The sequence below is a fragment of the Pungitius pungitius genome, chromosome 17 (genome assembly GCF_949316345.1).
Source record: "Pungitius pungitius chromosome 17, fPunPun2.1, whole genome shotgun sequence".
In the NCBI taxonomy this organism is placed as follows: Eukaryota; Metazoa; Chordata; class Actinopteri; order Perciformes; family Gasterosteidae; genus Pungitius; species Pungitius pungitius.
The window spans coordinates 17,605,417-17,620,903 of record NC_084916.1 but is presented as its reverse complement, the minus strand read 5'-3'; the positions used below and the strand labels follow the sequence as shown (position 1 = coordinate 17,620,903).

The 15,487-nt window shown below is 49.2% G+C and overlaps 2 protein-coding genes across 4 annotated transcripts in view; one reads left to right on the top strand and one right to left on the bottom strand.

Annotated features, from left to right (window-relative positions):
* The window catches only part of LOC119218947 (protein MTSS 1-like), a 14,732-nt gene extending 6,422 nt beyond the window's left edge, over nt 1-8,310 (top strand). The window contains exons 4-15 of one of the 3 annotated variants that reach the window (XM_037473757.2): nt 1,619-1,703; nt 2,130-2,221; nt 2,433-2,507; nt 2,814-2,825; nt 3,135-3,292; nt 3,386-3,493; nt 3,565-3,662; nt 3,943-4,168; nt 5,439-5,666; nt 5,971-6,108; nt 6,227-6,383; nt 6,690-8,310. In XM_037473757.2, coding sequence (XP_037329654.1) covers nt 1,619-1,703; nt 2,130-2,221; nt 2,433-2,507; nt 2,814-2,825; nt 3,135-3,292; nt 3,386-3,493; nt 3,565-3,662; nt 3,943-4,168; nt 5,439-5,666; nt 5,971-6,108; nt 6,227-6,383; nt 6,690-7,249 — 1,937 coding nt within the window. In that variant the 3' untranslated portion in view covers nt 7,250-8,310. Of the gene's footprint in view, nt 1-1,618; nt 1,704-2,129; nt 2,222-2,432; nt 2,508-2,813; nt 2,826-3,134; nt 3,293-3,385; nt 3,494-3,564; nt 3,663-3,942; nt 4,169-5,026; nt 5,114-5,438; nt 5,667-5,970; nt 6,109-6,226; nt 6,384-6,689 lie in introns of all 3 variants that reach the window. The other 2 variants (XM_037473758.2, XM_037473759.2) reach the window with 2 other exon arrangements.
* Nucleotides 8,311-10,120: 1,810 nt separating this feature from the next.
* Nucleotides 10,121-15,344, bottom strand: tmem65 (transmembrane protein 65). The gene is made up of 7 exons (XM_037473887.2): nt 14,795-15,344; nt 12,925-12,969; nt 12,358-12,425; nt 12,211-12,265; nt 11,604-11,646; nt 11,364-11,469; nt 10,121-11,268 (listed from the first exon to the last, which is right to left on the bottom strand). The coding sequence occupies exons 1-7, from the start codon at nt 15,057-15,059 to the stop codon at nt 11,125-11,127; spliced, it is 726 nt and encodes a 241-aa protein (XP_037329784.2). The 5' UTR covers nt 15,060-15,344; the 3' UTR covers nt 10,121-11,124.
* Between the last annotated feature and the right edge of the window lie 143 nt (nt 15,345-15,487).

Below are 15,487 nucleotides of genomic sequence, written 5' to 3'. Positions count from 1 at the left end.
CAGCTTCATTACTCCAAGGATTCACGTAAAAACATGTTGAGACACCAGTTGAGAGCATTTTCTGATTTATGGGGTTCAATAAAGAAATATTTAAAACATTTAATTATATTATGCTTCATTTGACCAGTTCAACCTGCTAATACATACACGTTTGTGTGTGTGTGTGTGTGTGTGTCGGGCCACAGTTACCGTAGCAACCTGTTGTCGAGGAGCATTACGTTCTTAAAGGGCCAGTGAGCGCCTTCAGTATGTCGCCCTCTGGACGAGGGTCAGGGGTCAGAGGTCGCAGCACAGCTTTCGTATTCCTGTGTGTTCAAATAGAAAGGAACCAGGAGAAGGAGATGAGGGATCTGTGTTCTACATTTAGATTTCCATGTGACACAGATCAATAATTAACAGGGTCCAGGATCAGATCAGGAATCATGTCTGGATTAGAAGATGAAAGTGACCTTTGTTCTAGTTCATATTTTATTCCTCATGTTGAAGCGACTGATGAGGATCTTTCTTATTTACTTTATTTTGGAGCTCATCGAAGAGATGAAATGTGTTTGGTGTAAACTGAACCGACCGCCTGCTCTTAAAGGGCCTCATTATGGTATGGCGTTGCCAGTGACGACGTCACCAAGAACGTGATCCCTGTTTAAGGAACACATTCATCATAATGAATGGAGACACTCACCTGCTCTCACACACCTGAAGACCTTCAGGAAGAAAAATAAATCTTCAATTTCAACAAACCTTTATTCTATCAGGGATTTGATGGTTTGATATACATGTATTTTTGTAGAAACAATTGAGTAAAGACGAAGACATAAGGAAATACATCTGATATATTAATCTGGAATTTACAACAAAACAACATTGGTGCTAAATATGCGAGCAGATCATCTGTTTATTTCTCACAATAAGCCTCCATCTTCTCTAAACACCACCTCTGGATGTCAGTGAGCCGCAGGGTGCGTTTGAATTATTAACCAGGGGCGCCCAGCAGGTGAAGCTGTGTGTGTTCTTTTCATCCTCTGCACAAACGGCTCCTAATTAGTGAGCAGGCTCCACCCGTCTGAATAATCAAGCGCTCCCTCTGCAGGCCTGGACTTTGGTCTCTGTGGAGGAAGAGCAGGAAGACGAGGAGGGACGTGAAGTCCAAACAGATGAAGGACGTAACGGGAGAGGGGAGACATTCCCAGGACGCTATTTAAAGAATCCAAAGAGTGTACTGTCCCCCCCCCCCCCCCTCCCACACACACACACACACACCGCAGAAGGCATCTCTGGACTGTTTAACGTCACCTGATCAGTAGCTGATAGCTCAGCCAATCAGAACGTGTGTTTGGAGTTTAAAGGGAATCAGATGACAGTGATGGTCCTCCCTGTGATCCACTCGGTCTGATTCACACGTACCACCACTCCTCAGGGGGGGAGGGGGGGAGGGAGGGGGGACCATCTGCTGCTCTGACTAGCAGCTCTCTGCCAGTGTCCTTGAGCAAGGGACACACTCTTTACCCTGACAGAACGTTGTCCTCAAAGCACACCTTCCGTGTTTGTTAAAGTTGAAATATCACCACGGCAACCGGGACTGGTCCTCAGGCACTAGGAGAGTTTTCTGTTTCCTTCTCAGGAGGAACCAGAGACATCGGCTCGGCCCTCACCAGGATGTGCATGAGGCACCGCGGCATCGAGGCCAAGCTGCGCCACTTCTCCATGTGAGTACCTGTGTGTGTGTGTGTGTGTGTGTGTGTGTGTGTGTGTGCCCGCTGAACAGGTGTAGCATCTCCCCCGGCTGTCTCCATGGCAACCTGCTCCTCCTCCTCCCTCCTGCTTCAGCTTCCTGTCCTCCATCTCACCGACCACATTATCACGGCCTCCTTTTTCACCCGAATCCAAATACATGGAATTAATAATAAAGATAATAAAGTGAATAATAGCAAATTATTTTATTGTAAAATATTTACAAATATAGAAAAAATAACATTATACATTCAGTCTGTATTTTATACATTTTTAGAATATGGAGCGGGTGTGTCACTGTGTGTGTGTGTGTGTCACTGTGTGTGTGTGTGTGTGTGTGTGTGTGTGTGTGTGTGTCACTGTGTGTGTGTGTGTCACTGTGTGTGTGTGTGTGTCGGCAGGGTGTTCCTGGACTGTCTGATCAACCCTCTGCAGGAGCAGACTGAGGAGTGGAAGAGAGTCGCCAACCTTCTGGACAAAGACCACGCCAAAGGTACACCACGCTGTGGACACACACACACACACACACACACACATACACACACACACACACACACACACACACACACACACAGGCAGCGAGTGAAAGTGGACACCTTGAGGTTTGTGTATCTACATGCTGCATATCGAACCACAAACACGTGTGTGTGTGTGTGTGTGTGCGTGTGTGTGTGTGTGTGTGTGTGTGTGTGTTTATTCTGCAGAGTACAAGAAGGCACGTCAGGAGATCAAGAAGAGATCTTCAGACACTCTGAAGCTGCAGAAGAAAGCAAAGAAAGGTCTGCATTCTTTTCCTGCTCCGATCCCTTCTGAGAAAAGAGTTCAAGACCATGTGACCATTTATTATGATGGATTGTTATGGAAACCACTCTGCTGTGAACACATGAATTCATGATCATCACTTGATAATAACGTTTATATTACTGGGAGTATTTTTCTGACTTTATTTTGTGATACAATTCTTTATTTTGTAACATTAATACTTTTTAGGTCTGAATACTTTTTCCACTTCTCAAGAGACTTGATATTTAACATACACTTTTTGTCTTCTGGTGATGTCCCATCATGCACTGCTCTGTGGCCAGCTGACGTATTTGGTAAGTCCCCTCTTCACTGTTTTGTAGTGTTTTGTCACCAGAGACACGATTAACGGTCATTATGTGGCGTGTCAGATCACGAGAGGCGTCGCTCTGCGGCGTTGGTGGGATGTTTGTGGGCGGAGCTTCTTGTGTCATGTGACACACAGCAAGGAGCAGAAGACTTGTTGTGTTTAATACATCTCTGTTGTTCTCTCAGTGACATTGAAGATATTTGATCATCATTTAGGTTAAGAGTGTTTTCAAAATGTATTTTTGAAGTATTAAGTAAGTAATGGCGTGTGTGTGTGTGTGTGTGTGTGCGTCCAGGTCGTGGGGACCTCCAGCCTCAGCTGGACAGCGCCATGCAGGAGGTCAGCGATAGGTTCCTCCTGCTGGAGGAGACGGAGAAGCAGGCGGTGCGGAAGGCTCTGGTGGAGGAGAGGAGCCGCTTCTGCTGCTTCTCCTCCCTGCTGAAGCCCGTGGTGGTCAGTCAGATTTGAAGGCCCCGCCCACCTTTCTGTGCGCTGTTTCTCTCATGCAGTCGTGGTGAGGCGCTCGGTGTGTTTGTGTGTGGTCAGGAGGAGGAGATGTCCATGCTGGGGGAGATCACTCACCTTCGGACCCTCACCGAGGACCTGAAGACCCTGACGATGGACCCTCACAAGCTGCCGGCCTCCAGCGAGCAGGTAGGAGCACCCCGCCCGCCCGGGGGTCAGCTGACCGGGGCTCTCACCGTCCGTCCTCCGTCCCTCTGCAGGTGATCGTGGACCTGAAGGCCTCTGAGTGCACCTGGTCCTACCAGACTCCGCCCTCGTCACCGAGCACCACCGTATCCAGGAAGTCCAGCATGTGCAGGTTGGTGCCTACTGGTTCATCCTGTTTGTGCTCTGCTGCCCCCTGTGGTGCAGACGTGGAACTGCAGCGTGGTCCTGTAGATCTCAGGATCTTTTAGAAGATCTGTTGTATTAGTATCACAAGGGAGGGGAGAGATGATCTAAAAACACCAGAAACAAACACATCTGAGGAGGAAGAGAGGAAGATGTAGAGCTAATCCCCTCACCTCTCACCTCCTTCCCTCTCCTCCTCCTTTCCTTTCCTTTCCTTTCCTCTCCTACCCCCTCTTCTCTCCCCTCAGCAGCCTGAACAGCGTGAACAGCAGCGACTCTCGCTCCAGTGGCTCTCACTGCCACTCCCCCACCTCCCACTTCCGTTACCGCGCCTCCTCCTCCTCCTCCTCCTCGGTCCTCCCGCAGCAGGCGCCGGCCCGCCTCTCCTCCATCTCCTCCCACGACTCAGGCTTCATCTCCCAGGATGCCTTCCAGTCCAAATCCCCCTCACCCATGCCCCCGGAGACCTCACAGGTAAGGGGAGGGAGGAGAAGCCTCCAGGTTGCTAGGTTACTGTACCTTCTGTGTGTGTGTGTGTGTGTGTGTGTGTGTGTGTGTGTGTGTGTGTGTGTGTGTGTGTGTGTGTGTGTGTGTGTGTGTGTTTTGAAGCAGACAGAATGTCCTCTTATCATCCACAGGGTTTCCCGAGCAGTTTATCAGGGGCTCCGGAAAAAAACAGTCACCAAAACAAATGTTGCAGCAAATTATTCATCTTATTGATCAGTCAATTTATCAAATTAATATCAGTGTCCGGTTAGGTCTGATAAAAGTCCCTAGTTAAGATAAATAAATAAAACTAAATAAAGAAAAGCAATTAGCCAATTACCAAGCTGTGGATTATCTTTTCTCTTTAGACTTATTTTTGCAAGATATGAATTTAAAAAACTAGATAAAATTAAGTAAATACATTGTGTGAGCTTAAGGCCCAACTGAAAAAACGAACTTTTGGGGTTTGTAATTTGAAATAATCTGTTCAATAAAACTATAAAAACAATCTCAACCTGAAAGCTTGGTTTTTCATGTTGTGGGAAGCAGCTGATTAACGTTAATATAAATGTAAAAGTACCTCTTCACTGAATCCTTGAAAACTGTCCTCACTAAAGAGAGGGACACGACCGCTGGTGTCCACCGGGGGCGCCAGACGCAACACAAATGACACTAAAGTGACTTTAAAGAAGTTTTACTCCATGATTGACGCCGTGCACTGAAGCCTCCTCATTGCACCTCCTCTCTACTCTCCTAACCTGTGACGTGCTGCTGCTCCTCTTCTCAGTGTGTGTGTGTGTGTGTGTGTGTGTGTGTGTGTGTGTGCTTTGCATGGCCCTGCTGCAGTCGTGTGTCTCTCCTTCATCTGAGGATCCTTCCTCTTCCTCCTCTTCCTCACCCTCACACAACGAGCCCCAATCTGGGATGCAACAGGTGAACGTCTGCACATGAGAAACACACACACACACACACACACGCACACACACACACACACACACACACACACCTTACTTTTTAAAAACCTTAATGAGGTATTTGTTTATAATATAACAAATACTTTCAAAATAAAATGCATATGACACGTGTTCACCTTGGAGAGTCCACCAGAGGTCCATGAAGCCTCACAGGGGGCGGGACCTCCTGTGAGGACCATCATCAGAGCTCCTCCTGTTTCACCCCCCCCCCCCCCCCCACGGTCATAAGCGCCATCTTTTCATTTCTTGTAATTGTTTTTTTCCCTCCACCTGCTCACCTTCAGTCACCTCACGGTTTTGACCATCACGCCGTCGGGGGGGCGCTGAAGACCCTGGGCACGTACCTCCACCCTCCATACTTCACCTACTCCTCCTCCACCACCACCTCCACCTCTCCCATCTCCTCGCCCTCCTTTTCGTCCGTTTCGCCCTCGTGGCCGTGGGCCCGCTCCGGCCAATCAGAAGAGCTCCTGCCTCTCAGCCCCCCCGGGCTGGGAGTTCCATCCTGGAAGGTTTGGTCCTCACGCTCCTCAGCTCCTCCATGCCTCCGCTGTCCTAGTGCTCATGCTTCCTTCTTCTTCTTCTTGCTCTCTGCTCACTGTGAAAAGTCTCTTCAAGATTCACGAGCTCAACTTGAACCCACAAACGTCACATTGTAATTAATTACATTATTAAAGCAAAGGTTCTTGTGTTTTCCACAAACACCTTTATTCCACTGAAAAATATGAAAAATAATCACAAATTCACACAAAAAAACAAACCAACAGTAAAAAGAAGAGGAATAATTGTGGTGTCATGTGACGTGTTCCTGTGAAGGACTGGGCCAGACCAGGACCGTACGACCTGTCCATGGCCCACACCCTGAAGAGGAGCAGGGACCGCAAGGAGGCAGCCGATCTGATGGGGGAGGAGCCTCAGGGGGTCAGAGGTCACCACTCTGCGATGTCACCAAAGGTAAGACGGCGCTTGTATTCGACCTTTAGGGTCACGTGACCTACTCGCGCCTTTTTGATGGGAATAAAGTGCACAAAACAAACTAACACAGACGTGTGCCCCCCCCCCCCCCCCGCAGGAGGACAGGGACACCCACGAGGAGTTGGCCCGGGCGCTGGCCAGAGGTCTCCACCTGGACATCCAGGGCTCCAGCAGAGACTCTCTGCAGGGCTCCAGTGGCTACAGCAGCCAGACCACCACGCCCTGCTGCTCCGAGGACCTGCTGCCCCCCCACGGTACTACTAGCACTACTGTAGGATGCACTGTGTACTATAGGATGTACTGTAGGATGCACTGTGTACTATAGGATGTACTGTAGGATGCACTGTGTACTATAGGATGTACTATAGGATGTACTGTGTACTATAGGATGTACTATAGGATGTACTGTGTACTATAGGATGTACTTTGTACTATATGATGTACTATAGGATGTACTGTGTACTATAGGATGTACTATAGAGGTAAAACTGAGTTGTGATTCTCCACTTGGTGCTGATGACCTCACACGTACGTGATGACATCACTCTGTGCCCCCACAGGGTCCGACTGTGACTACTTCTCGGTGGGGGCCGACCCCGAGGCCGACCTGGAGAAGTCTTCCACCATCCCGAGGAACAGCGACATCAGCCAGTCGTACCGCCGCATGTTCCAGTCCAAGCGGCCGGCCTCCACCGCCGGGCTGCCCTCCACGGCCCCCGCCGCCACCCCGGGGGTCGCCACCATCCGACGGACGCCGTCCTCCAAGCCCAACCTGCGGCGGCCCCCCGGGGGCCTGGGCCCCATACCGATCAAGCCCCCCATGATCCCGGTCAAGACTCCCACTGTGCCCGAGCACCCGGGTTTCCCCGGCAACGGCGCCCGGACCCCGCCGGGCCCCGCCGCGAGATCAGGCCCGTGGGAGAGCGAGGGGTCTGACCCGCCGACCCCCCCGCCCCCGCAGCCCGGCGCTCGGGCGTCGGAGCGGGAGCGCCGGCCCCTCCCGGAGCTCCTGGAGGAAGCGGAATATGGCGAGGTGGAGGACTTCCTGGTGGCCATCCGACGCGGCGTCCGGCTGAAGAAGGTGTCGACCAATGACCGGTCGGCGCCATGGATCCACTGAGACGTGGGGGGGGGGCTTGCTGGCGGGTGGCCTCGAGGGGGCGGCGCCCAGAGGCGCTGATCCAGGATCAGTTCAGCATTTAATTGGTTTGAAGCCTGAAAGAGGAACCGGACATCGAACTTCTGTCGTTTGGTTTCAGCCAAAAACTAAAAGTGAAAATGTGACAAACTCTTAGTTTGAAAATCTCTCTTCTCTGTAGAAGTGATCCTCAACTCGCCTCCCGGCTTCTGCTCGTCCCACCGATGACGTGTTTTCAAACCACCAAATCAATACCACTATGTACATATTTATTCTGTTGTGTTTGTCACATGCCCCCCCCCCCCCCACATGTCCACTAATGGTGCCAAAAGCCTGAATTTAACCTAAATATTGAAATGAAGCTGGATATATATTTTTTGTGTACAAACAGAGGCTTTTCGATGGAGAATAAGGGGGCGTGTTTGTAATGGCAGCAGATTGAGGCTCCACTGATTGGGCCCACAGTAGATGACAGTGGATGACAGTGGATGACAGTGGATGACAGTAGATGACAGTAGATGACAGTGGATGACAGTAGATGACAGTTGATGACAGTAGATGACAGTAGATGACAGTGGATGACAGTGGATGACAGTAGATGACAGTAGATGGCAGTGGATGACAGTAGATGACAGTAGATGACAGTAGATGACAGTGGATGACAGTGGATGACAGTGGATGACAGTAGATGACAGTAGATGACAGTGGATGACAGTAGATGACAGTAGATGACAGTAGATGACAGTGGATGACAGTGGATGACAGTAGATGACAGTAGATGACAGTAGATGACAGTGGATGACAGTAGATGACAGTAGATGACAGTGGATGACAGTGGATGACAGTGGATGACAGTAGATGACAGTGGATGACAGTAGATGACAGTAGATGACAGTGGATGACAGTAGATGACAGTAGATGACAGTGGATGACAGTGGATGACAGTGGATGACAGTGGATGACAGTGGATGACAGTAGATGACAGTGGATGACAGTAGATGACAGTAGATGACAGTGGATGACAGTAGATGACAGTGGATGACAGTAGATGACAGTGGATGACAGTAGATGACAGTAGATGACAGTGGATGACAGTGGATGACAGTAGATGACAGTGGATGACAGTAGATGACAGTAGATGACAGTAGATGACAGTGGATGACAGTAGATGACAGTGGATGACAGTAGATGACAGTAGATGACAGTGGATGACAGTGGATGACAGTAGATGACAGTAGATGACAGTAGATGACAGTAGATGACAGTGGATGACAGTAGATGACAGTAGAAGACAGTAGATGACAGTAGATGACAGTAGATGACGCTGCATGGTCCATCAAGCACACGTTTGGGCTTTTAAGATCACATTCAACAAGCTGGACTTTAACGGCGTCTGAAGGATGGGTCTGGTCCAAGGCGTTGCTAGGCAACCAGCCGTGTTAGCGGCAGAGGTAACGCAGTCATGCTTTGAGGTTCACTGTCGTCACACCAGCTGAGAGGGGTGGAGGCCTTTGAACTGGTCTGGGGTCTGTTTAGTCCTTCACTCTCTGAGCTAACGGGCCGTCCAACGCAGAGAGACGGCCATGTTGGATTCAGAAGGTATCACTATATATACATATACTGTATGTGTTATGTATGGCTGATACACAGCTCTAACGTAGCCAGTGGTGATATAAAACTACTAAGCTGTTATTCAACTATTAAATGACCAGTAGCCGAATCGCAGGACTTCACTTAAATCACACAAGGTATTGTTTGATGTTCTTCATGTTTTATTGTGTGAAACCGGGCAGGAGACCACAGGTGAAACGTCCAATAGCCCCAAAGCTGTTCAACACTCACCAAAAAGCCTCCATCTTTATCTGTTTCAGCGCATTCTGGACTTTTATTTGAGGCTTTACGCCTTCCTGAAGTGTCCTGTTGAACATTTACAACCTGTAACACTAATATTTAACATGAATGTTGTCTTCTTCGTCTTTTCGGTTCATGTAAAGATCGAAGCTCTTTTCCTTTTCTTTTAAGTCTTTTAATGTTTCATCTTGAGAGGCAGCAGTTTGACGCCTTGTATGACGACTGGAGCCGATGGAGCAGCTGATGCGTAACGAGCACATGAAGCTGAACGCGTGTGAATAAAAGCGTTTAAAGCCGATGGAGTGAGACGCTCACAGACATGAAGGAGGTCAAAGGTCAGATTAACGTTTCCATTCTCTAGATTTCATCAGCTGCTTGTCCCACTTCAGACACAAAGGGGACTTTGTTGTAGTTGGCAGAGAGGATTGTGGGTAAACATTAGAGAGTAAAGTATTAAATGTTCTCAATTTAAACGTGTGCACGTGATGCTCTTTAGTGTTTAGATAAGACGGGAAAAGGACATTTAACCAAAGTGCCAAAAAGCTTTGAACATCCAGGAAATAATCCACGTTTCCTTTATTGCTGCTTGAAATAGTGAAATATAATGAATGATTTATAAATCCTTTGCATTTGAGGACAATTACTGGTTTTGGGTTAATAATTTGGCCGATGGAAACATTTTAATTTTGTAATAACGCCTGAACTTCCTTAATAATAAACATGTTTCACTGGATTAAGTGTTTGTTTTTAGTCATTTCTGCTCATATGGGAATAAAGATTCATTTGTTTTATTTCATTCTAACCCTCGACTCAGTGAAGTTTCCCACAGGCCCTGAACGCATCATCACAGGTAAAGCCATGAGGAGCAAATGTTTGTCACATGACCCCCCCCCCCCCCCCACGAGAAAAACTCAAAAACTCTGTTCCGTTCATTGAAAATATCAAAATATAAAGAGTAATAGAAACTTTATATTCTGCTCAACAACAAACACAAACGTGAAATAAAGGTGAAACATCATTTATTATCAAGTAGTTGCTTCTTATTCTCATTCTTCCTCCACAATAAACCCCCTTTGAGTGCTTTAAGGATAATTTAACTTAAATATCTTAACTTTCTCTAATTATCACAATCTGTTAAATAACAGCAAAACAATTACAACAAATCACTATCACAACATTACGTGTTGGAATTCTCTACTTAACATCCAAATAAACTGAGATGAATACGGTTTACTTTGCATCATTGTCTCTTAGAACATGACTTTAGTTTGTACAAAAAATAAATCCCCCTTTCCTTTTGAGAACATTATTAAGTACATTTATCATTATACATGTATCAGACGACATGATTTAATACGTGTGCTTCATTGACCAATCGGAGGTGACGCGCTGCTTTGTGGGACACTGTGCTTTGCATTGTGGGTATTTTTTAAATAGTGCATACATGTTGGATAAAGAAGTTGCTGCTGTGAAGCTGAAGATTTACTATTTTAGAAGTAGAGAGAAACAGCTTTAAGGCAGAATTACTTGAGGCGTTGGACAGCGTCTCTGAGAGGAAGTCTGCAGACGTCCACCGTGTCCCACTCGATGGACACCTGGATGCAGAAAGGATACCTGCGTCCTCTCGGCCAATCACAAGCCTGCTTTCAGCCTCAGCAGGAAGCAGAACATGAGCAGGTCATTCAGGGTTTTAGGTTCCGAGCCGTCGAGCTCAAACTAACCTGAAGCTCCGCCCCCTCCCAAGTAAATTAGTATTGATTATTGTGCGTCGTAAATGCAAAAAGCAGAAAACCTCCCGGATAAAAACAGCTGGAAGACGTAGTGTTGCACTCAGCTGCTCCGCCTCCTTCCTCACCTCCACCTTCCTCATCTCCACCTTCCTCATCTCCACCATGAACACAAAAAGAATCGGATCAATACAAAAGAGTCGCTGATCCCCCCCCATCAGAATCCAAGGGGAGCGACACACTGCACAAACACACCAGGACCCAAAGTCAGGTGACCCGTTAGGAGGAGGCCGAGGTGGAGCAGGGCGGTGCTTCTTTCTCCTTCTTCTCCTTCTCCTTCTTCTCCTTCTCCTTCTCGTCATCCAGGAAAAACAGAGGGAACATGCCCAGGATGCAGCCGATGGAGACGCCGATGGCTTTGCCCTGCCGGGTGAGCAGAGACAACCTTTAGTTAGACGAGAGCCAGGGAAGAAGCTCCGATTGGACGTCTCCTCCCGAGGACACGCTGCGGGTCTCACCATGTGGGAGCTGACTCGGGTCTGCCACATGTCCACCTGTTTGGGGGTCAGGTCTGGACCCTGCATCCCCAGCTTCGAGGCCAGAGCCTCCACGTAGCCTGCAAGACTAACAGCACACATCCACTGCAGGCTCAGTGCGGAGTGTGTATCACGTTGCTATGCCAACGGCTCAAATTATGACTTGACCCCTTTTCAACTGAGCCAATCGGATCCCTCAGAGAGCGGCAGGACGCAACTTACCCAAGACCGGCCAGGTCGGACACCAGGTTCCCAAACGCCGCCGCTGGGACACACAAAGAGGAGACAGTTTGACTTCTGACGAGTACAGACAGAGACAGACAGACAGAGACAGAGACACTACAGTCATCCTGAACACATCAGTGTATCTCCATCCATTCTCTGCATATACAGCAGCTGCAGGAAGAGTCCTCCCCCACCCCCCCTCCCTCTAATTGCACTTTGCAGAGGAATATTGGAGCAGCGTATCCACGGAAACAGAATAATCTAGCGCCTTCACGGCTGTCACGGCGTGATGAAGAGCCGACAGCAGCAGTGAGTCCAAAGAGAGATTCAGAGCAGCTTTATTCTACTGGTGGGAAGACCACGAAGACATGAAGAACCTGACGTATGAAGCTGAAGTTTGAGTGACGTGAACCTACCACCGACCACTGCAACCTACCAGAGGAACCGACCACTGACCACTTTTCGCACACGGCGCTACTGTGAACTTTGGGATTCTGCTGTGAGGACCACAAGTGGAAGCCCCGCCCCCTCGCTGGAGCTTCATCACCTAGCCTCAGTGTGATGCAGTCCATGTGCAGACATGATCACGTAGTCACGTTCTTACCGGCCATGGTGGAGATCCCCAGGGTGACGCCGATGGAGAGTTCGATCTGTGTGCCCTGGAGAGCAGGAGAGCAGCAGGTGAGCTTCTCGCTAGGAGAAGAGAAACCGGGCCTCCATCCAGCAGAAGGAGCAGCAGGAAGTAACTCACCGCTGCGATCATGATGGCGTTGTCCAGGAAACCGAATCCCACAAAGGGGATGGCGTTGTGGAACAAGACTGCAGACAGGAGCAAGAAGTTCACACACATTGAGTCTTCATGATAAACCGATGTGGGGTTTCTCTAAAAAGGCCCCATGTTGTGATTTCTGTTTCAAAGAACAGTACCAGAGGTGCAGGAAGAGCAGAGTTTAGTTTAAATCATTTATTGCTATTATGCAACACAGGGCGGCACAATAAGAGCCAACATGTAAAATACTTTTCATCAAATTACACAACATAATTGTCATTTCCAAATTTTTAACACAATACCATTGGAAAACTATGAAATATTGCATTAAATCCCCCATCAGCCTCATGGAGGCAGTGGAAGGTTTGAACGGTTATCCAGGTTTGTTTGTCTGCTTTTATTGTGAAGGCCACCGTGTCCAGTTACTAATACTTGGGTGTGTTCATCTATCGTTTGTGCTTCATCAATAACCTCTGCCCCCCCCACCTCCCCCGGGACTTGTTTCTCATCGTGGGGGTTCTGTTGGATCACACAGAAGGGCTCTCTTACCGTATCGGATCTGCTCTGCTGTCGGCGGCGACGGCTCCAGGTTCTCTGAGGAGAAGAAGAAACCCATCAGAAGCCCGTTTGAAGTGGTTTGAGCTGTCAATCAGCGGCGTGGGATCGAAGGCAGGGCAGCACAACGGGTTGGGTCGGGAGGAGTGGGCCGCTGGGCCAGGGTGCATTGTGGGGCACGGAGGGACGCTGTCTGTGGGTCTTCTTTCACACACAGGCAGCCGCAGATTGACAGGCCAGTCGGGGGGGGGGGGGGGGCTATTTCAGGATAGGGAGTCCAGGACAGGAACATCTCCTGTTTATTGCTCTTTTTACTTCTTCACGTACAACACAAGAACAAAGAAGATCCTCCGCCTTATTGGACGTGGAGCTCTTTGTTATTTGATCATTTCTAATAAACACGGATGGAAAAGTAATGAAGTAAAAGGTGGAAATTAAACAGAATTCCTTCACCTTCCAAAGAGAAAACTTTCAGGTTTCATTATGAAGCTGCTGTTTATTCACCTGCTGCCATTTGAGTTTGAAACGTAACAGTAGAAAGAAGGTGTTGAACGTCTCTGGGACCTCACAGACAGGGAGGAGTTCTCAATGTGCAACACATGTCACAGTGTGAAAGAATAATTAGACGCCAGACTGATGATTGACAGAGTGGAACCGCTTCCTGCTCCACAGACTACACACAGCAACAGCATTATGGAGCTTCATGGGAGGACACAGTCCACCAGGAGAGGACATTGGTTCCATAATGGTCACTACGGCTGATGGTATCTCACCATGAAACCACCCCCCCCCCCTCACAGCGTGCCTTAACTCAGAAGCTTCTGAGCACTGATTACATTACAGCGTGGGAACCGTGACATTTACTTGGCTCAGCTTGGGGGGGGGGGGGGGGAGACACACACTGAGGTCTCCAGGAACAAAAAAACACTGACTGGGGTCAACTTGGCACAACAAGGTGCATCATGGGATGTAACGTTAAGGACAAACATTAAACAGCTCTTAACAGAACCTCTCCTTGCTGCAGGTCCAGTGGGAACATGGAGAGCATTCATCACGGAGAGGAATGGGGCTTCCTTTGAGAAGCAGACGCCTCACTGTTGGATTGTTTGAATCTATAGTGAGGGTCAGTTAACAGCGTTTTCTTCACATCAGGGAACAAGACGTTTCCACTAAGGAACAACCATGCTGCCAAGCTGACATATAATAATAGAATAAATAAAGCCACATTAACGTATTCGCGTGACCTTTACACCTTTCGAAAGGGCACCTGAGTGAGTGTGCAGCTCCGCGTCCATTGTGCCCCCCCCCCCCCCCCCAGCTCATCAAGAAGGAGTAAACCTAGGGAAGCAGCTGGTTTTACGGTCTCGGGCTGAAGAGGATTCACTCTGCTGGAAAAGGGAAACAAAAGGCCTCTAAAGGCAGAGCCACAGCAATGGAGTCCCGTGAGGTGACTCATCAGAGGAACGGAGACACACACACGCTTCACACTCTCTCCTGATGGTTCACACCCAGTTTACCCAGTCTGAGCCAGTATGGACATTAAACAAGTTGAGTCTTGGAGATACGCTTTATTCCAACATTGCAGCTGGGATTAAAGATCCTCAGAAAGCTGCTGATGTCTGAAGGATGAAATTAATAAATACGGTTTATTGTTGAATTAAGCCAAAAGAAGTCCTTTGAGCCCAGAACAGTGAAATAATGTGTCACACATTACTACAGCGTCACCTTCCCCAGGTGTGGCCGATCACGTGGCTCTGAGGGACGACGTCCATCCCCGCCCCACCCACCTCGCTCGCTCGCTCCGTGACGTAACGTCAACTGCCCGGAGGCGGCGCCTCGCGGACCCCTCTCGCGGACCCCTCACCTTGGGCGATGGCCATGGACTCGAACCCCTGCAGTTCGTGCAGGAGGCAGGTGCGCTCCGTGGGCTGGAGCCGGTAGATGAAGTCCCTGGCTCTCTTCGGGGAGTTGATCGGCTCCCTCGGCTCGTTCCTCACGTGAGTTCCCAGCCGGCGGCTCGGCGCGTGTCGCCCCGCTACCGGCGGCCGCGTCACCGCCGCCCGCCACAGACCGGGCGGGAACCCGCGTCCCAGCGGTCCGAGGACTCGGCGCAGGCGAAGCTGGAGCATCGTGGTCCGAGTCGGTCCCAAAATAACCAACACGGGTTTCTTTCTTTCTCCCCCCGCTGGCGGCCAACGGCTGGCGCTCGAGCCGAAGTTGTTCGTAGCTAACGCGGGATTCACCGGGCTCTTCGGACCGCCGCCTCTCCGGTAACCGCCGCGCCGTCCTCTGCTCGCGCTGTCCGCCGGCCCCAACGTCGCATGGTCGGCGGAGAGTTCGGCACGAGAAGTTCGAGCTGAAGCCCGAACCGCAACTCGGTGGCGTCAAGAGTGCCGGAATAGGAATAGCTTGACTTCCGGTGAAGGTTTTCAGAGTAAGACGTTGGTGTTTCCGGTCACACCTTTCATATTAATACAATAGTATAGATTATCTAGAATAACATACTTTTACTACTAAACGGTAACATAAGTACTATTTTTTGATACATACACAATGA

What these genes read in the sequence shown, in the direction of transcription:
- tmem65 (XM_037473887.2), bottom strand. Translation starts at nt 15,059, where the DNA reads ATGCTCCAGCTTCGCCTGCGCCGAGTCCTCGGACCGCTGGGACGCGGG. An exon ending in AGCAGAGCAGATCCGATACG is followed by an intron (nt 12,426 to 12,924) that starts GTAAGAGAGCCC and finishes TCCTGTCTGCAG; the next exon opens with TCTTGTTCCACAACGCCATC. An exon ending in TCCGACCTGGCCGGTCTTGG is followed by an intron (nt 11,470 to 11,603) that starts GTAAGTTGCGTC and finishes GTGTGCTGTTAG; the next exon opens with TCTTGCAGGCTACGTGGAGG.